At 35.6% G+C, this 26754-nt stretch overlaps 1 protein-coding gene across 1 annotated transcript in view; it reads right to left on the reverse strand.

The window, feature by feature from the left end:
* Positions 1-26754, reverse strand: part of LRP1B (LDL receptor related protein 1B) — a 1499204-nt gene that overhangs the window by 501287 nt on the left and 971163 nt on the right. Inside the window, exons 33-35 of the mRNA XM_044913608.1 lie at positions 24823-24967; positions 20001-20122; positions 17840-17971 (exon numbers count right to left, since the gene is read on the reverse strand). Coding sequence (XP_044769543.1) covers positions 17840-17971; positions 20001-20122; positions 24823-24967 — 399 coding nt within the window. The remainder of the gene's footprint in view (positions 1-17839; positions 17972-20000; positions 20123-24822; positions 24968-26754) is intronic.

Here is a 26754-nt window from a genome sequence, read left to right on the forward strand (position 1 = left end):
AGAAGAAGAAGAAGAAGAAGAAGAAGAAGAAGAAGAAGAAGAAGAAGGAGAAGGAGAAGGAGAAGGAGAAGGAGAAGGAGGAGAAGGAGAAGGAGAAGGAGAAGAAAGAAAGAAAGAAAGAAAAGAAAAGAAAAAAGAAAAGGAAAGGAAAGAAAAGAAAAGGAAAGAAAAGTTGCGGGGGGGAAGACTGGATTTCCTTGGAGAACTTGAAGAGAAGGTAGATTGTTAAGAGAAGAGCAATGTGCGGGCGCCTGGGTGGCTCAGTTGGTTAAGCGACTGCCTTCGGCTCAGGTCATGATCCTGGAGTCCCGGGATCGAGTCCCGCATCGGACTCCCTGCTTGGCAGGGAGTCTGCTTCTCTCTCTGACCCTCCCCCCGTCTCATGTGCTCTCTCTCTCTCTCTCTCAAATAAATAAATAAAATCTTTAAAAAAAAAAAAGAGAAGAGCAATGTGCTCAGAGATACATGAATGGGGATAGCACAGATGCTTTATTGTGGTAAATGCAAAGATAACTATGTATTCTTAAAGGAGCATCTCAACTTGCTTGTATAGTTTTCTTGCAAGTAAATTTTATAATTTTCTCAGGAAAGAAAAAGAGATTGTAATAAGAATATAGGAAAGGGAAAGATTATATCCATTTTGAAAACTATACTTGGAAGAAGCTCTAAGAATGTCACATAAGGGAACATGCTGTTCACTGGAACATGAGAGAGTGACAGAGAACAGAAATCAGGTTTGAAAGATGTTTTGATTTGTATAAAACATCTAGTTTATTTGTTGTTATGAAAAGATGGTTTTAGTGCTAAAAGTTTAGGATTTTATTTGACGATGATGATAATGATGATGGTGGTGGTGATGACACTGTCACGGCTAGGATGACCAACCATCACAGTTTGCCCAGTACTCTCCTGGTCTTAGCACTAAAAGTCCAGTGTTCCAGAAAACCCCTCAGTACTGAAAAGGAGCTTGTCAGATCTCTAATTTTAGATTGCATAACTGACAGATGGGCCCAGCTGTTGTGTTCTGGATCTACCACCATGCTGTGCCAAGGCTACTCTTAGCTCATGACTGTGTAAGGCAGGGATATTAAGGTAGTCCCATTCCTGCAACATGTGGAACTCCTCTGATGGGCAATTTTGGCTCCCCATCAGCCTTCCTGAAACTTTACTGAAACTACATCGGTCTAAGACTTTTCCTATCTAGCCTCCCCTTCCTTCTACCTTTCGCACAAGTCAGATCTGCATTGTAGTCTGACAGCTCTCCTCATTTTTTCTCTCAGGTTGTTATTCAATAAGGCTTTTGCATATCTAATCCTGTCTTGACTCTGTGTCTCAGAGGATCCAAACTAGTACAAATTGTGTAGGAGTAGTCTAAGTAAATAAACGGTAAGATGGGGCTCTGAGTCTGGCTCACTCTCTAAACAATGGACAAAGGACATGGCCCTGAGGATACACGGTGCATGGACAGTTCCTGGCACATGATGTTCAAGTACTAAAATTTTCATGAAAAGTGACCTGAGAAAACATCTTGTTAAAAGAGATATATCCTTGCAGGGACAATGGCTCATGCGTTTGGAAAATATGGAAGAAACAATGACTACAAAGACAGCAGAGCTGGCTAGTTACTGCTACATTGTGATGACACTCCAAGGAGGGATAATGAAAAACTGAGAGCTATTCACAAGCAATTAAAATTAAACATGAGGGTCAACATGGGGAAATTACAAAGAGACAGTGGAAGAGTAGATACAGCTGAGCAGCAAACAGAAACTGTAATTGTTAGATCTACAGAGCTCCAGAGATGTCTAAATGCTCAGCAAAGACAGGTCTGCTATGCTAAAATCAGAGGCCTAGTTGTTAAGACCTGGGAACCTGAAATATGGATGAGGATGGTGCATACCCCTAAAGGTGCTGGTTCCTGAACTATCCCCTTGGACTCAGAGTTTGCAAAGGTTGTCCAGTTTCCTCTAGTAAAGGCTAGCACCTTCTTACTGCTGAAAGATGTTGGAGAAATATTTCACCTGAAAGGCAAAAGGTATCTCCTCAAGAGCTATACTTACTTCTTCTGACTGCTAGGCTGACAACTATGGTTAAATCTCAATATAATCTAGCTGGAGGGACTGCTAAACCTCATAAAGGAGGAAAGAGATTACACACAAAAGGAACTGTGAGAAATAGCATAATGACCAGGGGCCAGAGAATCCCTGGAAATGGATTTTGAAGGTGCTTGATCAAGAGGGGTTAGAATATAAGATAGATAAGTAAGGATTCCTTTACTTAGAAGCTCTTTCCCAGTATACTGATGGGATTTAACACTCTGGCAAGAAGCCAGGATGTGGGACACAATCTGTGTGAATGTAGCTCTTAAGGCATGGAGAAATTATGCCATTCTCCATGTAGAAACACTTTATGATGTTTCAGATGGGTGAAAAAATAAAGAAGATGAGAAAAGGAAGTGGACATTAAGAAATAGATTATGTAGAGAAAGAAAACCCACCAAAGGATCTCAAGAGGACACACTATTCCCCAAGGCTGATGGAATGTAGTGAGAGGAGCACCAGCACCACCAAGAAATTCCAGTACTGGGGGTGGGGGGGGGTGACTGACAGCCAATAAGGATGTTGCTTAACATTTACAACCCCCAAAAATACAATAATGGAGAAGCAGAAGCCAGAGGGTGGTTGTTCCACTGAAAGGCATGATGCTCTGCTCTCATCTCTGACCTAAGCTACCCTCCTATCCAGAACCCACTGATTGATGAAGTAGCCAAATCCCTAGTGAAATCCTAGCCAAATCTCCAAAACCCTACAACACTGTGGCAATTATACAACTATGATGATCCTCCCAGATCTTTCCTCAAAGGGAGCTACAAACATTTACTTGAGTGACTCGATATTGGAGAAAGGGAAATACTCAGATATCTTGATTATTAGATACAGTGTCTAAGTTGACATTGATACGTCATCATTGATCCCTTGAGGTGGGGCTTACGCAGGCCAGGTAATAAGTGAAGTCCTGGCTAAATTCCGATTCACTGTAGCACACTGAATCCATAGACCCACCCAGGAGTCATTTTCTTAGTCTCAGAGTATATAATTCAAATTGGTATACCTGGGAATTGGATGAACCTCAACATTGGGTTTGTTGTTTCTGGAATGAGAGCTATTATGGTGGGAAAGGCCTAATGGATGTCTCCAAAAATATATACCCTCCATCCTCTCCCTATCCAACCTGAATGGTCACCATTAAAGACAGAAAGCAGTCTCAATTATGCTTCTGCTTAATTTGCCAGTCTTGCCCCTGCAGAATGATTTGGACTACCACAGGCTTAACCAAGTGATAGGCCCAGTTGTAGCTGCCATGCCAGATGAAGTATCATTACTAGAGCAGATTAATAAGGCCTCAGACGCATGGTATGCAGACATTGATCTGGCAAATGTGCTGCTTTCAATTCGATTTAAGAGGAGGATCAGATAAGAGTTTTATTCACATTTGATAGACGATAATATTTACTTATGGTTTTTCCTCAGGGCTATGTTAATTTTCTTACCCCCTGGTTAAAAAAAAAAAACAAACAAAAAAAACCCTATTCAAATATAGTGTGAAGATATCTGAAATCTGGACCGCTAGACATTACAGAGAATATTATATTAACCCACTGTATCAAATACATCAAACTTCTCAGTCAGAATGAACAAGTGGTGGCTAGGATGCTGGAAGCATTGGGAAAACACATATGCACCTGAAAGTTGGAGATAAACCCTATAAAGATTCAGGGATTCACCATTATCATGATGTTTTTATGAGTCCAATGGTGAACAGCATGCCAAAGTTAAAGACAAAGTTCAAGACAAATCATTGCATCTTGATATCCCTACTATAAAGAAAGAATAGTACTTGGTAAGCCTCTTCGGATTCAGGAGATAACATATTCATTCCATGCTAAAGATTATTGTTCTAGCTCATTTCCTTGGTGACATGGAAAACTCCTAGAATTGAGTGTGATACAGAGCAGTAAAGGGCTCTGTAGTAGGTTTAAGCTATGATGCAAGCAGCCCTGTCATTTGGGTCATATGACCCAGCAGACCTGATGGGTGTCAATGGTCAGAACAACATGCAGTATGGAGCTTATGGAAAGTCTCAGCAGGGGAATCCCAACACAGGCCCCTAAGATTCTGCAGCAAAGCCATGGCATCAGTACCAGAGAGTTAAAAATGATCCTGACAGGTTTCTGGACCCTGGAACAAAACAGAATGTTTGACTCTGAGGCTCCAAGTTACCATCCATCTGGAACTGCCCATCATGAGTTGTCTTCATATCTACGTCTATGTAGGGGTTCCAATCAAGAAAAGAAGAAGAAGGAAAAAAAAACAATTAAGTTTGTTTTATGGAGTCTGAGAAGGGTTACCAAGGATTCAGACCTCTTAGCAATTAAGGTTTGGGTCACAGATGCCAAAATGATAGTTGAGAAAGAAGAGCAATTAGAATGGATAGTGGAAGAGGAGCAAAATGATTATCAACTGTGCACTGAGATAAACTATAGCTATAAATTCTATTAGTCCTACTAACCTCCCTCTTCTAAATTTTCTCACAAGAAGAGAGACCTAAAGGAAGTACGGTGTTGTTTCCCAAACCTCTGTAGACACAGATATGTGTGGCACAAGGGGTGCTCTTTGGCAGCCATGAACACGCACTTCTCAAATCTCTGTCTATGGGGAGCATCATTGACTGACCCCATTACTGATACAAGGCCCTACTTCCAACAAGGTTCTCAGACGATGATTGAGTATGACATAAATACTGAGGCAGACACACTCCCGTGAAATGCACAACTCTTTCAAATGGCAACTTTGGCTCAAGAACCCCTAATCAGCCTTGCTAAATATATCTTAGAATTGCACTGCAGTCTAAGACTTATTCTATCCAAACTTCCTCCCCTGTTTCTTCCCCAGGGGTCAGCCCTATAACACATTCCATCTCAATCTCATCAGTCTCACTCCCCTTTATTACTCACAGATACTTTCCCCAATCAACCTCATACATGCCAAGATATGAATATTTTTAAATGTGGATAAGAGAAGGTACAGAATCTCATGCCCCTTGGCCTTTGTCAAAGAGTTCAAACTGGCACAAATAAATATGTTGTATCGATCTACACTATTATCTTCTGTACTGCTATATGCTCCTCTTAGAAAATAAAAACAAGGAAAAACAAAAAGACAAACTCAGGGTTGCCAATACAACATCACAGAAATGATGTGTAGTTAAGTAGCATCGTCCCTGCTAGGTCATTTGCAATATGGTCGGCTACAGTCAATCCCTACTAAGTCTCCCTCTCTCCCTAACTATTCACACAAGAAACTTCTCTGGACCCTGTCATCATTTGAGTTTGTGACACTGGCCTAGTACTCTCAATAAACTAATGTGCAAAGGTATCTTCTGAGAATGAAAATATAGGATGGGTTGAAGGTTTAAAGTGACATAGAAGTGTGGCTACCATAGAGATAGGGATGGAGAAAGAAGACTGTAGGCTTTACAGGGACTTGGGGATTTGCAAAAAGCAAGGCTGTCAGAAGACCACAGAGTGCAAAGATTTACAGTTCATTAATGAAATACCTTGCTGCAGAATATGGGCTCTGAAAAGAAGCAGAATAAGTACAATGAAACAAAAGCAGATGGAGTCAAATCACTAAAAGCTGAAATAAGGACAAAGATTAGGTTCTGCGTGGGGTGGTAAGTTCAGAGGTTGTATGTAGAAAAGGGTATTCCCATTTCTATCCCTGGGAGAAAGTACATGGGATTAAATTTCTATTTTTCAGTTTGAATAAATAATTAATTCCAGATACTGAATTTCCTATAATGATTACCAAGTGTTCTCTCTAATAAAATAGACATTTTAAATGGCCTTAGTAGTCATTTGTTATGTAATATATGTAAATATTGTATTAGTTCGCTAGGGCTGCCATAACAAATACAACAGATCGGATGGCTAAAACGCCAGGAATTTATTTTCTCACAGTTCTGGAGGCTGGAAGTCTGAGACTGAGGCGTCAACAGCGGTTGATTTCATCTGGGGCCTCTTCCTTTGGCTTATAAATAGGTGTTTTCTCCCTTTGCTTGCCCATGTTCTTTCCTCTGTGTCCCAACTTCCTCTTTTTATAAGGACATTGGTTATATTAGATTAAGGCCTAACCATATAACCTCATTTTCCCTTAATTAGCTCTTTAAGAGATAATCTCCAAATTTAGTCACATTCTGAGATACTGAGTTTTAAGACTTCAACATATAAATTTGGGGGGGACACAATTTAGCCTATAATAGGTATCCACTGATATCTCAGAGATTGTTTTTTTAATCACATATGAATGGATGATGCTGCAAATAACTTTGAATTACAAAAGAATATTTCTAAGTAGAAGCAAGGAGTTGTGTATGTATTAGCAATTAACATTATGTTTGATCATCACCATTCTACAAGATGTAAGAAAGGCTAGCCCATATGCAAGCCTACTAGAAGAAATACAACGTCCACATCACATTTCCAGGGCATGCAGACATTTGAAGAGTCATTTGGCAAACTATCAAGTTCATTGCTACGTATATGCCCAAGAAAAATGAAAACAAATCCCCACACCAAAACTTGCACTTGAATGTTCCTGGAAGCTTTATTTGCAATAGTTAAAAAAGTAGAAACAACTCAAATTGTCCATCAACTGATGAATGGATAATAAAAGGTGATATATCCATACAATCAAATATAATTCTGCCCCCCCCAAAAATAATGAAGTACTGGTTTATGCTACAACATGAATGAACATTATGCTAAGTGAAAGAATTCAATCACAAAGGACCACATATCATATGATTCCGTTCGTATGAAATGTCTGGAATAAGCAAATCGGTAGAGACAGAAAGTAGATTAGTGCTTCCCTTAAGACATACAAGTTGAAAGAAATATGAGAATTACCAATGAGTATGAAGTTTCCCTTTAGGTTAATGATAATGTTTTAAAATTCAATATTGGTGATGGTTGCACAACTCTGTGAATATATCCGAAACCACTGATTTGTTAATCTTTAAATACATGGATTCCATGGTATGTAAATAATAGTTATAAGAAGTCGTTAACTAAAAAAAAAAGGAAACTTGAGTTTGAGGAGTTAACACAAATGCTGAAAAAGAATTACAGCCCAAACATGAAAATGATCAAAATGTCCAAAAATATTGGAAAAGTCAAAAACTAATGTTATCCACATTTTATAATAATGTACTCCTGTCAAAAGCAGTATTTATAGATTGTTAATCATAACATAGCAGTGTTCTTGTTAGAATGGTAAGTAAAAGGAGAAAGACAAAATGTTATCAATGATAATTTTAATTTGTATTTAAATAACATAGCACAAATATCAATATGCCACAATATGATCCCCCTTATATGCAGAATTTAAGAAACAAATGAGCAAAGGAAAAAGAGAAAGAGAGAGAAACTAAGAAACAGACTCTTAACTATAGAGAACAAACTAATGGTTATCGGAGGGGAAGTGGATGGGGGCAATGGGGGAAATAGGGGTTTGGGACTTAAAGAGTACACTTATTATGATGAAAAAATAAAACAAGGCGTCCCTGAGTGGCTCAGTCGGTTAAGCCTCTGCCTTTGGCTCAGGTCATGATCCCTGGGTCCTGGGATTGAGCTCTGTGTTAGGCTCCCTGCTCAATGGGGAGCCTGCTTCTCCCTCTCCCCACTGCTTATGCTTTCTCTCGCTCTCTCGCTCACTCTCTCTCTCTCTCAAATAAATAAATAAAATCTTTAAAAAAAAAGAAAAAAGAAAACAAAATGATATAAAAGATTAATATGCCAAAATATTAATAGTTGCTGTCTATGTAGTAGTAGTAGTGGTGATTTTTATTTCAATTTTGTTTCATGTTTCCTAATTTCCCATAATATACAATTTTAATAAAGAATTTTTAAACAAAGGCATTTATTTACTTATAGATTGAGATCTGCCATCAATAAATGTTTGCTGGGGCGTCTGGGTGGCTCAGTTGGTTAAGCGACTGCCTTCGGCTCAGGTCGTGATCCTGGAGTCCCAGGATCGAGTCCCACATCGGGCTCCCTGCTCGGCAGGGGGTCTGCTTCTCCCTCTGACCCTCCTCCCTCTCATCCTCTCTGTCTCTCATTCTCTCTCTCTCAAATAAATAAATAAAATCTTTAAAAAAAAAAATAAAAAAAAAAATAAAAAAAAATAAATGTTTGCTGAACTAATGACGATTACTCCTCAAACACATTTTAATAATATTTAATGATTGAGCTGGTAGATGTCTACTTTTTCATTCAATCATCACTATTTTGAGTTAATAGGGTTTCACATGAACATTGAGAATAATTGAGTATGCAAATATACTCATTGGTATACTGTATTGTATCTATAAATTCAATCTGAGCCAAATGAGATCAAAATATCAGTTATTTTATCACTAAAATAGTATTAAGGGAGAACAGTGAATGGAAAAAAAAATAAGGCTAGAGTCACAATTTAAATAAGGTTATTGATAAGAATAACCAATAAATCTTAGCTCTTATCCTTACTAATATTATTCTGATTACAGAATAATGTAGGTAATGAAATAAAATTTTTGAATCCTTTTATTCAGAATTTAGAAAATAACTTTTCTTATATAGTTAGAACCTTGGATTACTGTGAAGTCATCAGTTCTTTTTAGTATCTTAATATTTAATTTGTAAAGGAAGGAGCAACCAAAATGGGATCTCCCTGTCAACATTTGTTTTTCCCTTGAAGAAAAGAACAGATTCTATAACACAGTCTACTTTCTATGCTCACACTATGCCAGTCTAATTCTGATTTTGTTCACAAAGGTTTTAATGACTATTGACTAAGAAAATAGATGGTTTTTAAAAAACAGCTTATAGGTTATTACTGTTGAAGCTGTTAATACTGGAAGTTGAATAGTCAAAAAGCTGGAAGAAACCCAGAGACATCATTATTCAGAAGAGTGAGTTTGTTTGTTTTAACTCTTTAAAATACTCCAGAGCCAGAAAGTCATAACCCTTAAATAATCTACCCTAATATTTAATATACTCAAAATCAAGTTCCATTTCTGGTTCTATCTGAGTTTTTTCCTATTTAATTTATATCTAGCTCCTCTCATTCAGTCCTCAGTAAAATTAAATAATAAATAAATAAAACAAGTAAACTTCCAAGCTAAAGCAATCAACTTTGCTTCTCAACATAGTCCCAGATGAATTCACTGACACAATGTTTTACTCATAGCAAATGATGGGCGATAATATGCTATCCTTGGAAGAAGGATATCCTTGCATAATTGCTCTTGTGCACCATGCTAGGCATAAAGAACTGGCAATTGTTGCCAACTACTTCAGAGCTCCCTTTCTGGCCACAAATCTCTGGAAAGGGACACTTGATGCAATGCTAGAACTCATTCTAAGTGTAGTTAACATCAGTCAACACTTAGCCTGCATTGGTGACAAAAAAGAAAGTAACTACACTAATAATTCTGTTCGTGTTACATACCTTCGTATCCCCCAGGCAATCCTAGACAGCTCTAAGAATTTTCCTAAAAGAGCTTTTCTTAAAGAGCTTTTGTGCCAGAGAGTTGTCGGTAGAAGATTTAGTGTAAGTAATATTACCTGAAGACTTTCCCAGACACTGGTCAAAAACTGTAAAGGGGGGTTGGAGGGAGTTGCCGGCTTTTCTTGAAGGATTTAAGCCATAATACAGAAGTTACCCATACAGTAACATCACTGAGAACTTGAACCAACCATCAAAATTTATCTCTTAGACAATAATATGTGGTGATAACATGGATAAAACATCTATAATACTGTGATAAACAGCCCCTCATGTACCCACCAATGATCCCCACCACCGGGTATTGAGTCCCTTCTTTAATCCTTTCCCTGTGAGTGTGGGCTGAATCTAGTTGCTAGCTTCTAATAAATAGAATGTACCAAATGTGATGAGATATCCTTTCAGAGATTGGGTTATAAAAGGTCTGGCTTTCATTTCGTGTGTGCCATTTCTCATTGTATTGTTCACTAGTTCTAAGGGAAGCTAGCAATAATGCTGTGAGCTGCCCTGTGGAGAGGCCCACATGATAAGAAACTGAAGTCAGTATTCAGTGAGGAACTGTGACCCTCTGTCAAAGAGCCCACAAGGAGCTCAATCCTGCCAACACCCATGTGAACTTGGAAGCAAATTCTCCTTAGTTGAGCCTCCTGAGGAGACCACAACAAGGTGTCCAGCCAACACCTTGATTGCAGCCTCATAAACTGACCCATAGAAACTATAAGATAATAAATGTGTATTGCTTCAAGTTGCTAAATTTTGGTAATTTGTTATGCAACAATAATTAATACAAATATGGTGGGATAAATTATTATTTTTTCCTTTCTTCTTCCCCTTCTCCTTTTAGTAATGATCATCATCATTTCCCTTGCTCACCTCTCAGATGAGGCTGTACTATTAGTCTTCTGTCCCTAAGTTTAGCAGGGGCACTCCTATACTTGGTGACTATATTATCATCATTCCCCCAAACTCCAAATCCTGAAACTGTCTGTCAAATATTTTTCCCAATCATCATTGCAATAGGACAACAATTCTCATTAGGAAATTATCAGGATTCCGATGTTGGTTACTTCACTACTGGTTATTCAATTCATGGTTTATGTCACTCTCAAAGGCAAAAACTCAAATGCAAATCCCAAATGCAGAATTGCATTTGGGCATTTTGAAGTAACGAACTCTCCCTTGTCTCCATCTTTTATCCCCAAACCCACTTTCTTCACTGTTAGAATGAAAATACCACCTACCTCAACGGATTATTTTGATGAATTAAACAGCATAAATACAAAAAAGTTTTCTAACCATATTCCTGCAATGCACTAAGTGTTCAATAAATGTTAAGGTGTTTTTTTTTTAACGTTATTTTAATTTTTTTTCTTCCTAAAACTTCTTATTCCTAACCCACTGTGGGTGATTAATTCCATTTCTAGTCTTTCTACTTCAGCCAAGTCCTTGTTCTAAAAGTAGTAAGGAATTCATGGAAATAATTAGTTCTTTATTCTTCTCAAAGGATCTGCTTACTACATCCCAAGGGATCTGCTTACTTACACCTCAAAGGATCTGCTTACTACACTTACTACTGATTGCTTCTAGATAAGAAAAAGGCCAAATGATAAAAAGGAATTAAAGATCTACTGTTTATAACTAGTCCAAAATCAATGAAATAACTTCCATTTTTCTCTATTAACTAGAAAATTGTCTACTTGATTAAAAACTAATGATCGATAATCTCAGAAACTGAATCATAGCTCTTTATTTTTTTTTAAAGGGTGTCCAAAAGAAAAATAGACTAACATATTATTGGTTTTCTTAAAATAGGGGAAAGATACTTTTTCAAGGTTAAAAGCACTTTTTTAAGGTCATAATTAACAGTGTTAATGGGATCAACGTACCTGAGCTAAAGGAGACCTCAACATTATTATTTGACCTGTCAGCATATCCAGGACTGAGTTTCTGGGGATAAGCAGGTAGCAGTGTATTGTCTAAGAATCAGAGTACAGAGAAATCTGAAAAACATCCAGAAAACTGACTTATCTAAAAAATATATTCTTCACATCTCTTTAGTGGTGCTTTAGTTGTATTTATGGTATTGGGTTAAGATACTGTGCTTTGCTCAAACACACTTAGTAAGATAACTTGTAAATCTCTTAGCAGCTATTAATAATTTACTATGAATTAGTATAGCTAGGCCTTTTGAGAATAGGTTTCATGGTAACTCAGTTTTGATAAGGAAAAGAGTATAAAGATATATTAGAGTATCAAATATGAACATAGCTCCGCTGAAAAGAATCCCGAGCCGCTAAAAAAAATATAACAGCATATGTTGACTCAGGGGAGGGAAAAAGAAAGGTGCCCAAACACAGAACGTATGTGCTTCACATGAATTTATCTAAAGTTGGTGTTGACACATTTTACTTTCATGAGGAGTGCTAACGCCCCAGTGAGAAGTTTTCATGCGACTTGGCTTCCGTGATTCTCTCAATGACAGAGAGAATAATATAAATCCCAAATAAGTTGACCAAAGTCTTAATCTTAGCAGGTAATCATTGTGAATCTTCTGGGCTTTTGGTTTCCAGTAACCTCTAGGGAGTTCAGATGCCGAGAAAGCTGTCTGTTTATGTTTTGAGTTTAGAAATTATCCAAAAATGATTTGTGAGATATATACAATAATTTGTTTAACCTACAGTTCCTTATCTATGTATGATATTTGTCTCTGAGGATTGTTGAAGTTTTTGTTTTCTTGTGGTAGTTACTACTTTGCCTCTTGAAAGATATACCAGACTTAACTATCTACAAATACATACAAACTGCTCACATGATTTGAAAATACAGTCTTGAAGCAAGTTTGAAATGACAACACAAAGTAGTATTGGTTCATTGTCACAAGAACAAGAAGAAATGAACCAGTCCTAAAAATTCATTTTGTAGCCAAGGAAACGCTTTTCATAAAATTGAAAAAATGTCCCAAAGCAACAGTATTATATTTCTTAAGCTATTGCTTTTACTGACATAAAAAGAATTCCTTCTATAATTCTTCTGTGGCCTTGTTTGGTGACAAAATGGTTACTAAAAAACGTTTGTGAATAGCTGTCTTCTAAGCCTCTAGGGAAAAGAAGAGACTCTCACTTGAGTATCACCTGCTTCAATTCTTAAATGCGTTTAAGGTCACATAATTCAATGATTTAGTATATGAATCAAAATAAAATATGATCTTCCACAAGCACAAATTTGCACCAGTGCAATGGAGTTTATCCAGTAATGCCAACAATGTTCAAATAAAATTTTGTTTCAGTTTTTACAGGTATAAGATGGCGTAGTATAAAGAACTGGAAGTAGGATACTTAATTACCATACAAGAGAGATCGCTTGATCTCTCTGGGTTCCAGTTTCCTTATCTGCAACATGAGGGAATGCTACTACATGGTATCAAATGTTTCTTCTAGTTCTAACATTCAACAATATATGTAAATGTTGTGGAAATATTAAGGAGAGATTATTTCATGTAAATAGGTGATATTCAAATGTGTAAATGTGGCAAAGGTATTTTTTCATATATTCTCCTTTGCTTTATTTTATTAATAGACTTCATTTTTTAGAACAGTTTTAGATTCACAGATAAATTGAGCAGAAAACTCCCATGTGCTTTTCCCTCTCGTACACATGCACATACACATACACATCCCCCACTGCCAACAGCTCATACCAGAGTGGTACATTTGTCACAACTGATGAACCTACATTGGCATATCCATAGTTTATATTAGGACTATAGTTCAGATTAGGGATTACTCTTGGTGTTGTACATTCCATGTTTTTTTTTTTTTTAAGATTTTTATTTATTTATTTGACAGAGAGAGGCAGCGAGCGAGCAAACACAAACACGGGGAGTGGGAGAAGGATAAGCAGGCTTCTACTGAGCAGGGAGCCTGATGCGGGGCTCCATCCCAGGACCCTGGGATCATGACCTGAGCCAAAGGCAGACGCTTAATGATTGAGCCACCCAGGTGCCCCTCCATGGGTTTGAATAGAAGTTATAAGGACAAGTTCTTTCAGTGTTTTTATTGTCTTAATAGCCAGATCACTATGTGATGGTATAAAAAGGCATTAAAATATTCCCCATGGTAAATGCCAAGCAATGACATCCAAATAACAGTCCTTTGATGTTCTCTTAAAAAACAGAACTAACAAACAAAAAACCCTACAAATCATCCATACATGCATTACCTCAGAAACTATTCCTTGTTTATCTTTTTTTCTCTACAGCAACTTAGCTGTGATATTCTACACCTGGTAGATCATAATCAACATTTGTTAATATTGAGTTGGATGACTCAAATTTGAACAAAAAAGATAAAAGATGAAAAAAAGAATATAAGCTTGAAATTTGCGGATAAATTATCATTCTCTGAAAGATCTTGTATGTGCCACTCCACACTGCAAAGTCTCTTTACAATAAATGTGACTACTTTCCAAAAAAAAAAAAAAACATAATAATAATAACCATTCTCTGAATAGAATCTCCTCTCTCTTCAAGCAATATCCTATTATGTGATTATTATAAAAAAGTATAAATATCCTCAAGGCAGGGGAGGGGCAGACTGGATAGAGCATTACTTATTGAAGATCACATTACTAACTGGGGCAATGGGCTTTGTTTTGAAGGTATTTCTCCTAACTAAAACATATCCTTTAAAGCATCAAATTCAATATTCATTCATCAGGAGGAATATCACCCAGCAGGCAAGGATTTTCAAAGCTTATTTTTTTTCCAGTGGAATGGGACTTTTCCAGTGAAGTGATAAAAATGCTTTGAACATTTTAAATCTAGCCACAGGGTCTTCTTTTTCCTGTGGATACTATCCAGTATTGCCTCATCTGGTGAAAGAAATCCTTTCACTGCAGAAAACTTTAATTCATTAGGACCAAAACCCAGCAGGACTGAGATCTGTTAATCCTCATGAAATGCACAGGCTTGAACAATGTATTTATCCCTGTAAAACTGTGGTAATAAAATACTATGACATAAATTACGGTGGTTATACTCAAGAAAAGATTCTCCTTCACACCATCTCCTTATTGTAATGGGAGAGTTTTGTTTGGTTTGTCATTGTTGTTTAGAATAAGGATCTTCTGTGCCCTTCCATTCTGTCATCTTTATCTTTGATTGATCCTAAAGTAGGGATTCACAGAGGTGAATGTCCATTAATGAAAAAAGAGGAAATAGAATATCTGCAAAGAGAACTAATAGTGGAAGGACTTATGATCAGGTAAAACATAATGGCCGTGGTGAAAAAGAAAAAAAAAAAAGTTGCTGCACCCAAAATTGGTTTCTCTACCTCGCTCAGGAGCAATCTAGACATTTTCCTTCCTTCTTCCCTGAAGCGACTTCACTCAATAAAGCCACAGAGTTTATATATTGTCTATAATGGTATCATAAATCAAGTGGCTGACACTTATTCTGATCCTAATACATTTTCATAAAACACAATTAGTAAAGAATCAGACTGTAAAATAGACGGAAGCACGAAAGGTATGGGCAGAAGTGGCTGGAGGCTCTCATTACCACCACTGCCATCATCATCATTAGTATTTTACTTGTTCCTTATCTACGCACTGTCTCCTGGCTTCCTACGTTTATATTTAATGACTTCAAATAACTGGCAATATTTTTTAATCTTTAAATATCTGCTCTCCCTACTGTTCATTATCATCATAATCAAGTTCATCTTTATTAGGGAATTTTACTAACCTACTCTCTCTGTCCCCAAGAAGTTAAGAAACAACTGTTCTATGCAGGTCACTGAACAGAAAGTATAGTATCAGTCCAGAGAACAGAAAAGGAAATCTTCGCTAATTAGAAGTTGAAATATAGCTTCCAGGGCATGTTTGTAAATATATATATTACACACACATATATCACACATGCAAATTTTTACAATTTATTACTTTCTATTATTTGGTATCACTACTATTTTCATAGCTCCCATAGCACTGAGTCAAACATTTGTATACATTAATCTTAATAGTCCCATACCCCAAAAAGTGAGGCAGCTGAGCCTCAGAAATATCAAGTAATTTACACAACATCACACGGTAGTAAGAGGGTGAACCGGCACCAGAATCTGAGTTGTTGCAAAAGTCTTACCTCTTCCTACTATACGTTTTACTATCCTAGGTCTCCAACCCTCTGATTTCAAAGCAAGTTTTGCATTGCTGTTTTCCGATCAACAATAGGGATTTTGATACATTCTTGAACATTCTAATTTTGTATGACTATTCCATATGCTTACATCCTTTTACATTTAGAAGAAGAAATAGATCTTCTAAAAACAATTTCTTCCTAGGAATTGAATTTAAAAATATCGTAGATATGATATGAAGAACACAAAGTTTTGACTAACAACCAGTAGTTTCTCTGGGGAAAAACTATCTGATGCAAAATAATTTTATTATGCTATTAATAATTATTGGAAATCTAGAAATAGGGAGAGTACTATTCTCTGCAAATAAAAATATCCTTTGTCGTGGTACATTATATGAAACTTAACCATTTCAGGGCCAGTATAAAGCCTCAGAGAGTGAATTCAATTTATGCACATAATCAGTCTACCCGTAAGAAAAAAGAGATTCACTAATGATCTAACCAGGACATTTATACCACCAAATGTTTTAATATCGTACCTCACAGAAATTTTCCAAATACTTTCAAAAATCATTATGAACTCTTTAAAAGAATCAAATACGTTATAACAGCTAAAACAAGGGATTATGTTTACTTACTAAAAATATATGCATACATACACAACATCTTTTCAAGAAGTTCAAGTTTTCTTAGTTTTGTACTTACTAAATCCTATATGATGAAATTCTAAAGAATAAGATGCATGTAATTAAGAGGCAGGGTAGATTATGCATGGTAGGGTAGTGAGCCTTCAGTGTATAATGAGGTTTGATCAAACAGCCTTGCTTGATCAAAAATCACATTGTGATTTTGGCAAAATTTACCTATTGTTCAACAAAATACACTGTATTTGTCTGAATTTCCTTTTAGGAAAGGTCCTTTTAAAAATGTAGGAAGTTTGGCCTGTATATGATTCCAAACATTTGGTACAAAATAATTTACTTAAGAAAAGTCATCTTTGAAATGTTTGTGAAGATCCCCAGTAATTCATTAAATTGTAGCCAGGAATTTCATTAACACATGATTAAACAAAATGTGTTAGAGCTGAGGGGAAAAAAATAAGCTTACAACCAGAATTCCACAGGCTGATGCGTGAAGATTTTTTTTAAGATTATAAATCAAAGAACTACTTGCTTTTTAACATTAGATAGAATTAAGTCTTCACAAGTACTAAAAAAATACTGTAAACATACATGTACATCTTCAGCACTAAAACATTAATATGGGAAGCATATGATTTAGCTTGAGGAGAAGTAGAGAGACTTGCTTTTATAAGTTTAGACACAAGTGTAGGATGATAGATCTGACTATAAATACCAGAAGCATATCTAATGCTTATACTAAGTCTGAATTTAGCAATTAGCACACCCACATGAAAACATGTTTACTTCAATAAATTGGACAGTGTCTACCACCAGTTTCCAATCATACATTTATTTTAGCCACAGGAAAATGTTAGCATCGAATTTGCTTTCTTTCACTGTTTGCTAAAAGAAGAAGAAAAGGTAAAATCTTACTCCAAAATGATACATACCGTATTCAAAAGTAATTTAAATGGCACAGCATTTATAACTGTTTCCTTGTTATTTGGATTCATTTGCTACTACCTATATTAGAATAGATAATCATTCTGGAAATATTTTAAATTATTTATATAATATATATAATAAATTATTTATATAATATATATAATAAATATATAAATATTTAAATTAGATTATGTTTTAAGTATATAATCAATCAAAATGTTTTGTATATATTTATAACTATAGTTGAATAAAAGTCAAAGTGTCACTTAAAAAAATAAAAATAAAAATGAAGCAACCAAATGCCAATCATGGCGTTTTAAGGCACTGGCAATTAAAATGCTATACTTTAGGAAATTTTTACCTGATTTTTTTTCAGGAAAACATATTTAGAACAATTTGTATTAGGCTTAAAAATTCATTACTAATTTGCTTTCTTGACTATCAGAGTACAGAGGGAAAGGTTTCCATCATGTATAATAAATCAAGTAAAAACATCATACGTAAATTATGAATAAAAAGCTATTTACCTGCATGGAAATCTATCCCAACAGCAAATGAAGTTCCTGATATAGGCATCAATGCATCCATTTTGTCACTTGGTTCCAGAGGTATTCCCCTGATTCCTTCATGAACAGAGTACATAAGAAATGACTCTATACCTAAATTGGGGGGGTGGAGGGGAATGAATATTTAAAATTAAAATCATTCTACTAGCATTATTTTGAACATTCTTAATTTTTTTCATAAAACATATTTCTTAGCCTTTTTAAAAATTTTTAATTGCATGCTACACTTCTGACTAGTTGAAAGGTAGATAAATTAGTGGTTCTCAAACTTGAGTGTGCATCATAATGTCCTAGAAGGATTGTTAAAACACAGATTACTGAAGCCCCCATCCCAGGGGCCTGATAATTTAAATTTTTGAAAAGTTTCCAGGTAGTGACAGCACTACTGGTCTGGGAACCAAACTTTCATAAACACAGAGGTAGATGATTCCAGAAAACATACCTGGCCTCACAACCAAAATTTACGCCCTCTTTTCTAATGCCCAGTTATCTTGTTGCTTATATATGATAACAAACTTTGGTTTTATATATGGTTTTATTTTGTTTTATTTTATTTATTTATTTATTTTTAAGATTTTATTTATTTGACAGAGAGAGACACAGCAAGAGAGGGAACACAAGCAGGGGGAGTGGGAGAGGGAGAAGCAGGCTTCCCGCCGAGCAGGGAGCCCGATGTGGGGCTCAATCCCAGGACCCTGGGATCATGACCTGAGCCGAAGGTAGGCGCTTAATGACTGAGCCACCCAGGCGCCCCTACATCTTTCATTTTTTAAAAGATTTTATTAGAGAGAGAGAGAGAGGGATTGCACAAGTGGGGGGGGGAGGGGCAGAGGACAGGGGAGAAGCAGGTTCCCTGCTGAGCGCAGGGCCTAACATGGGGTTCGGAGATCATGACCTGAGCTGAAAGTGGTCGCTTAACCGATGAACCACCCAGGTGTCCCTTCTTAAAGGCTTTTTAAAAAAAAGATCTTAGATTTTATTTATTTATTTGACAGAGAGAGAGACAGCGAGAGAGGGAACACAAGCAGGGGGAGTGGGAGAGGGAGAAGCAGGCCTCCCGCTGAGCAGGGAGCCCTATGTGGGGCTTGATCCCAGGACCCTGAGATCATGACCTGAGCTGAAGGCAGACGCTTAACAACTGAGCCACCCAGGCACCCCGATTTTATATATGATTTTAGATAGCTACATCACTGTTGTTTTTCTAATAAAGTTAGTCTTCTTAAACCATTTTGAACCCCCAAAAAATACCAAGTACTTAATTTTTGCTAATACCTCGCTGGTCCAGTATCAAAAGTATATTCTAAAATATGCACATACATAAAAGCTGACTACCAGAAGTCTGCATGCTGATGTTTATGAATTTTTCTAATATGCCAAAACATGTTTTTGGACACATATTTTCTTTTTCTTTTTTTTTAAGATTTATTTACTTGAGAGAGAGAGTGTGGGCACACACATGTGGGGGAAGAGAGGCAGAGGGCATTGAGCCCAACAGTGGCTGGATCCCATGACCTGAGCCAAAACCAAGAGTCGGAGGCTTAACCAACTGCGCCACCGAGGCACCCCAGATTGAAACATTTTTAAATAAAATTAAGCTATGATCATTGGATAGAAAGATCATCCTAGAACCAAATTTCTTTGGGACTAAGAACTAGACTCTATGAAACATGAAATAGGAAGATGGGTGATTTAGGTTCCAGTTCTTTGGCAGTGATCTTATCTCTCAGTTAAGCAAATCTAAGCCCTCCCAAGTCTTTTGTATTTTCTCTTAAATAGTTAAAAGAATAACTGAATTCAGATTGAATGGTAATTGTAACCAATCAATCACTGCTTTTTACCTCAACCCTTGCCTATTCAAGTTGAAGGTAGTTTCTACTGGGCTTGGTTGAAAGTTTGATAAAAAACTGCAGTTCCAAAAAATAACTAATTACGACTTTTAAAGAACAGTAATACTTAATTTTTTTTAGGTAATAACAATCCTACATATATGAGACTAAGCAGTAAACCATTGTCCTAATAAGAAGCTAATATCATTTTTTCTATTTTTTAACTGATTTGTGTTGCTTAAAATTTTCATCAATAAAGTAAATGCATCAGAATTAAAATTTTCAAGCTCTTATACCTTGACATGACATGCGGTTCTTTTGGAGATAATATCCCACCGTACACATGCAAGTCCTTGTAGTTTCAGATGTTGGCAAACACAGCTGAGAGCATCCACCATTATTTAGTTGGCAAGAATTGCTGCCTGCATGGGAGAAAAGCAAGCAAAAGAAATATTCAAGAAAAATAAAAAGAGTATCATTTGATATCAATAATTCGAACAAATATGCTTTTGTTGATTTATAAATGCAGCTGCTTCATAGTGGTTAGTATGATGTTTTGTTGTCTTGAATAATTTGAAGTATCATATTGCAGTTGAAGTCTGCCCTCCCCCAAAAATGTAAATGGAGATCTAATTTAATTTATAGTGATTATACACAGCAATACTATAATTAATTTATAGTATCAATTAAACTTTGATTACAATTCAAAGTTGCTAAGAGATTAGAGCTTAATTATTCTCACCACAAAAAAGAAATGATAATTATGTGATGTGATAGAGGGGTTAGCTAATGCTAAGGTGGTAATCATATTGTAATATATAAATGTATCAAATCAACCCATTATATACCTTAAACTTAGGCAATGCTATATGTCAATTAGATCTCAAAAGATAAATTTCAAAATAAATAATTAAAAAAACAGTTTTTTAAAAAGCAAATGGCAATGCATGAGAAGATTCACAGCTACAGAAGAGCAAGTGAAATTGGTTTGTCAAGAATACTGTCATAGGCTTTTTAAGATCACAGAAACTAGGAAATCTTTTTATTATGATATTTCACTTCAACTCTAAAATTACTTCCTTTTCAAGAATGCTTTATCCAAATGTGTCAAATAAATAGCTGTTAAATTATATTACTAACTCAACTTAAAGATTATGCCATTAAAAGAAAGGAGATATATATATTTAAATAATTTTTGAAAGCGAGGAAATAAATTTTGCTATTCCTCGGAACATAATTCTCCCAAAATATATTTAAAAGACACCCGTAAGAGTCATCTAATTAATTGGCATATTAACTCTCCTTATTCCTGCGTAGTAGCAATGACAAATATTAGTCAGGTAATCACAGGTAGGCATTCTATAAAGATGTTCCACTGAATTTACTAATTTAGGCCCAGTGTGCTAATTAAAGCTGGTAGCGCGACATTAAGTAATTTACAATCTTATCCAGCAAGTTCATTAAATATCCCATTTTTACAACATTTTTATTATTCTAGGACATGCAGTGCCATTTACTGGATGTTCAAGCTCTAATATGAAGTGCAGTAAATCCAGTGAGAATTACAAAGCATGATGAAAGCTATATATCAATAGTGCTCTATGGAAAATTCAAAATACCAATGCAGCTCATTATTTCTCATCTCCTGAATTCAAGATAGTCTGATGGGATTTAATTGTTCAACTGAAGCTGTCATGAGTTCTGTCATTTTTGAAGTGTGAAATACTCTCAATTTGGGAGATTTCTCACCAAGAGAGCTACCACACTCTCTGCTCATTTCCTATAGTTACCAGTTCAGTCAATGCTGACCTCCATCCTATACAGGGCCACATGCTAAGATTAGAGTTGCCCTGAACTGTTGAAATGATTACTTTTATCTCCTATATAAACTAATGAAGATGAGTTCATTTATTCCCCCTTTCCTCAAGTTGACTTATATACTAAGATGAAATTTCAGATCTCTGATTATTTTAATGAGACAGTTATATTTACACATTTACAATAATCTGTACTGACCTTATGCATATTTTATCTTATAGAAAACATATAAACATATATTAATGCCATGCCAAGCTATGGAAATTTGCATTTTGATATAGATTTATTTCAACTACTATAAAGACTGAAAAGCTGAGAAGAGATTGACAAGAAATGCTTTAATAGAAAGCTTGAAGAAACACCAAATAGAGAGAAGGGGAAACAAGGAAGTTGAAGTTAAAAAAAAAAAAAAGATTCAGGAAGAGAATGAAATTACAAAAAGAAAAATAGGGTTCTATAATCTTGATGATATCAGGCATATGTTAAGAAATAAGAAAAAGGAATTTCTGGAACTGTGCATTTTTAAATATAATTGCAGTAATAGCAGTATATTGTACCATGCTCATTTTTTGAGAAATAATAAAATTAGCCTATGTTAACAATTATGTTGTATAACATACATTTCATGTATCATTTGTTTAGTCTCTACCAGTGAAGGAGAGAAAAAGGAAAAAAATGAAATGAGTCATTATTTACACTAAGTATCTGCCTATTAAATAAAGAATTGATGTAGGAAAAATATTAGAGTGATTTTTAAAAACAGTAATTTAGGTAGTGATTATCTAGCAAGTTAGAAATACTAGCTTGGCTTAATATTTTGCAGTGAGACTGATGTTCAAACCTCATGCCCCAATTCCCTAGTGGAGCTAGAAAGTCCACTTGACTAACGAGAAGTCTCAGCTCTCCAGTGATCTATGTCAAAAATGATAAATGAAGTAGCTAATTGTACTTTGAAATCCAAAGAGGTAGTAATGTTAACACCTTAAATAATCCTAAATTGCTCATATTTCATACTAATGAAGCTTTTAAGGTACCTGCCATGATTCTGTTAATGCGATTCTCTTTAATACAGATGATTTAATCAGCACATTCTTTTAGTAAAAATAGTATTTCCACTGAATCTTAAGCTTAGTCATATTATACCATTAATTCCTAAGTATTCAGGTCCTTGTCAAGTTAGTAATACTTTCACAATGTGTAAAATACCCAACTCTACCTGTAGGACCAAACCCTTACAAGATGAAGAAAATTTTGTTAACATGAGCAAAAAAAGTGAGCCAAACATAATATAAGAAATTTTTCCTCCAATAAACTTTATTGGTACTGTATCTAGGGAAACTCTATAAATTATATTAATTTACAATTTCAAACAAACCATGTGCTTGTTCATATTTTGAAAAAAAAAATGAATATATATATTTTTCAATGTCTTGTTTGGAAACAATATATCTCTCCTGTTGTATTTTCTAATGTGTTTTCAGATATAATCTCAGTAAGTACAGACTATGAACTAAATTTTATCATAGCACTATAAGTTTTTTTTTTTTTTTTTTTTTTTTAAAGATTTATTATTTGACAGAGAGAGAATGAGAGAGAGAGAGAGCACATGAGAGGGGGGAGGGTCAGAGGGAGGAGCAGACTCCCCGCCGAGCAGGGAGCCCGATGCGGGACTCGATCCCAGGACTCCAGGATCATGACCTGAGCCGAAGGCAGTCGCTTAACCGACTGAGCCACCCAGGCGCCCCTAGCACTATAAGTTTTTATACTTTGAAAATATATTGTATTGAAATTCACAAAAATGTCATGATATTTTATTTATTGAGTACCAGCGTTTTATTCTCAATTAGATAATCTATTCCCCATGGCTTGAATGCCAGCAAAATTATTTATTTTGATACAGAAATCTTCCATTACAGAACTGCTAGTGAAAACACTCCTGTTCATGATAGATAGTGATTTTTTAAAAAATGTCAGAGGGGCGCCTAGTTGGCTCAGTCTGTTAAGCGCCAGACTCTTGATTTCAGCTCGGGTCATGATCTCAGGGTTGGGCTCCCCAAGGCTCCTCAGGGGTGGAGCCTGCCATGAGATTCTCTCTCTCCCTCTCCTCTTCCTGTCCCCGTTCTCTCTCTCTAAAAATACATACATACATACATACATACATACATAAGAATTTAAAAATTAAAAAAAGTTTTTGAATGTCAGAGAGCAAATAAAGATTTGTGCATAAGAGTTTGGGTATTAGTGTCTTCTAAACTATGAAAGGAGCCCAGTAATCACTTCATTGTTTGTTTGTTTGTTTGTTTTAAAGCAATTATTTTCTTTAATTTATTTTTTTCATGAAATTTCAGGAGTGATTTCATACTAAAATTTGGCCTATGTTCTGTAAAGGGAAAGCAACCATGAAATCTGTTCTTCATTTTGTCTCTGGATGGGCAAGTATGGCTCCCAATTGGTACCTCCAATAAATTCTGCCTGATTGATGGTTGTCACCGGTCTTCAGAATTAGTGATTCCCTTGGTTCACTATTTCTATCCCTACTGTTCTCTGTTTTGGTCTATATGCCCAAATCCTTCAGATGAAAGCCGCTTTACATTTTCTTGAAATGTTTTTCCCAAGAAAAAAAGTATGTAAAGCTAAGGATTTTCATAGCAGAGACTAAAGTAAGAAAGTATAATACAGAAGAATATTTTTTCTAGGAAAAGAGTTCTGCTAATGTCATGGGTCATGAAGCAAAAACTAAGAAAGGACTAGCAGGTGTGGGGTTGTCCTGGCTGGCGTCTCTAAAGTAATTGCCATTTGGGCAATGTGACAAGTCCACCTATGTAAACCATCTGTTAGTACTCTCACTCCACTTCACTGCACACCATTTGGACAAGCAAAAACAAAAAAGCAAAATGCTTAGAGCCAAACAATGCAGTGCTTTTGGATGTGAAATTCTTACGTTGACATAGTCCATTTGAAGTCCCCTCATTCATTTAGTTTCTGGGCTTAATGATACACTGTATATATTTGGCTGGGAATTTTTTCTCATTCTTACATTTTTGAATCAAGAACTAGATAAGACCTCCCTGAAGACATGACAAATTAAGATTCCTTGGAAGCCCTTGCTAATGTTTTGAAAGCTCATTATACACCTACGTTAAAGGCATTTCTTCTGCAGTAATAAGGAGCATTTGCCCCCCCCCCCTTTTTTAACTGGAAGCAAAAATACAAACCTTTCAATTGTCGAATTGAGAAAAGAATATGAAAAAGAAGAACATTATATATTCAAGAAGCGGCACAAATTCATTACAGTGTGACTTGCCTTGCTGTGCTTCTTTATCATACACTTTCATATGAACAACACCAGAAGTCTTATTTCTCAGGACAGTGGGGTTTCTTCCATCTCTTTTGCTGCAGGTTCCCAGCTGAGCTAAGTTTTGGTCTGCCCACCACAGTTTCTTATCTATAAAAGTGAAAAGATCTCTTCTATGAAAAAGATAATCATCTTATTAAATAACAGTAAACAGCTATTAAAGTATAATACTTTCTGATTTCTTTCATTATAGTCCCAAACTCTGTTTCTAAGGGAAACCATGAAATCACTTTTACTCTTTAAAAAATAAAAACCACAGTGATATTTTATTGTTTAAATTTTTCTCCCTCCTCGCCAGTTTTGTCTTTTCTTTTTCTTAAAAAAAGGGGGAAAAAAGGACACACAATGTAAATAAAAGCATATTCAAATTAATATGGAATTCATATTATATTATTTACATACTTAAACATGATCACAGTAGTTCTGTATTGTATCTGTAAATGGACGGTAAAATCCAACCAAATATCCAAACAACAATTATAAACAAAAAGACTGTACTCTTTGTTTGCAATATGTAAGTTTTTAATAATTAGTACTCCCCACTACTGAATTCCTCCTAGTAACCTCTTTTTATATTTTTTGCACAGCTCATGCCCCTTCAAAATTTTAATAATGTAAACTGTTCAGTGTATGTGTTGAGTGCATCTATTGAATATCTCCCTTAGTAGAGACCCTGCAATGTGCCACAGATTAAAAAAAAAAAAAATAGTCCTGACCTTAAAGAAGCTGGCATGCTGGTGAAAATGATACATTTATTATTATTTTATTTCAAACTATCATACCAAAACTACAAGGAATCTATTACCATTCTCATTTTATAAATTTTTTTTTTAAGATTTTATTTATTTATTTGAGAGAGAGAGAATGAGAGACAGAGAGCATGAGAGGGAGGAGGGTCAGAGGGAGAAGCAGACTCCCCGCTGAGCAGGGAGCCCGATGCGGGACTCGATCCTGGGACTCCAGGATCATGACCCGAGCCGAAGGCAGTCGCTCAACCAACTGAGCCACCCAGGCGCCCACCATTCTCATTTTATAGATGAAGAGTTTAAGATTCATAGAGATTAACTATTTTAATCAAATTTATATATTTGGTCTTCCTATCTCCAAAAATTGTGTTCTTTCTAAGACTCCATGTTGAATACATTAAAAATTTTAAGGAAAGGCAATAATTCAAAATGAAGTTCATAAATATAAAGGTTTTGAACAATTTAGACTTTTCAAGAAAAACATAATTAATGACGATTGGGACCACATCAATTTTTACCTAGAAGTTGAAGTTATTTAATTATATGAACAAAACAAAATAGTCTTTACCTTCACAGTACATTTATTCTTTTTTCCCCAGTTAATATTATATTTCTTTATTTTATTTTATTTTATTATGTTATGTTAATCACCATACATTACATCATTAGTTTTTGATGTAGTGTTCCATGATTCATTGTTTGCATATAACACCCAGTGCTCCAGAGGCAAAGAATCTGTACTCAGAAAACTATAAAATACTCATGAAAGAAATTGAGGAAGACACGAAGAAATGGAAAAAACGTTCCATGCTCATGGATTGGAAGAACAAATATTGTGATAATGTCAATGCTACCTAGAGCAATCTACACATTTAAGGCAATCCCTATCAAAATACCATCCACTTTTTTCAAAGAAATGGAACAAATGATCCTAAATTTGTATGGAACTAGAAAAGACCCCGAATAGCCAGAGGAATGTTGAAAAAGAAAAGCAAAGCTGGTGGCATCACAATCCCGGACTTCAAGCTCTATTACAAAGCTGTCATCATCAAGACAGTATGGTACTGGCACAAAAACAGACACATAGATCAATGGAACAGAATAGAGAGCCCAGAAATGGACCCTCAACTC

Source organism: Neomonachus schauinslandi, chromosome 3 (genome assembly GCF_002201575.2).
Source record: "Neomonachus schauinslandi chromosome 3, ASM220157v2, whole genome shotgun sequence".
Lineage (NCBI taxonomy): Eukaryota > Metazoa > Chordata > Mammalia > Carnivora > Phocidae > Neomonachus > Neomonachus schauinslandi.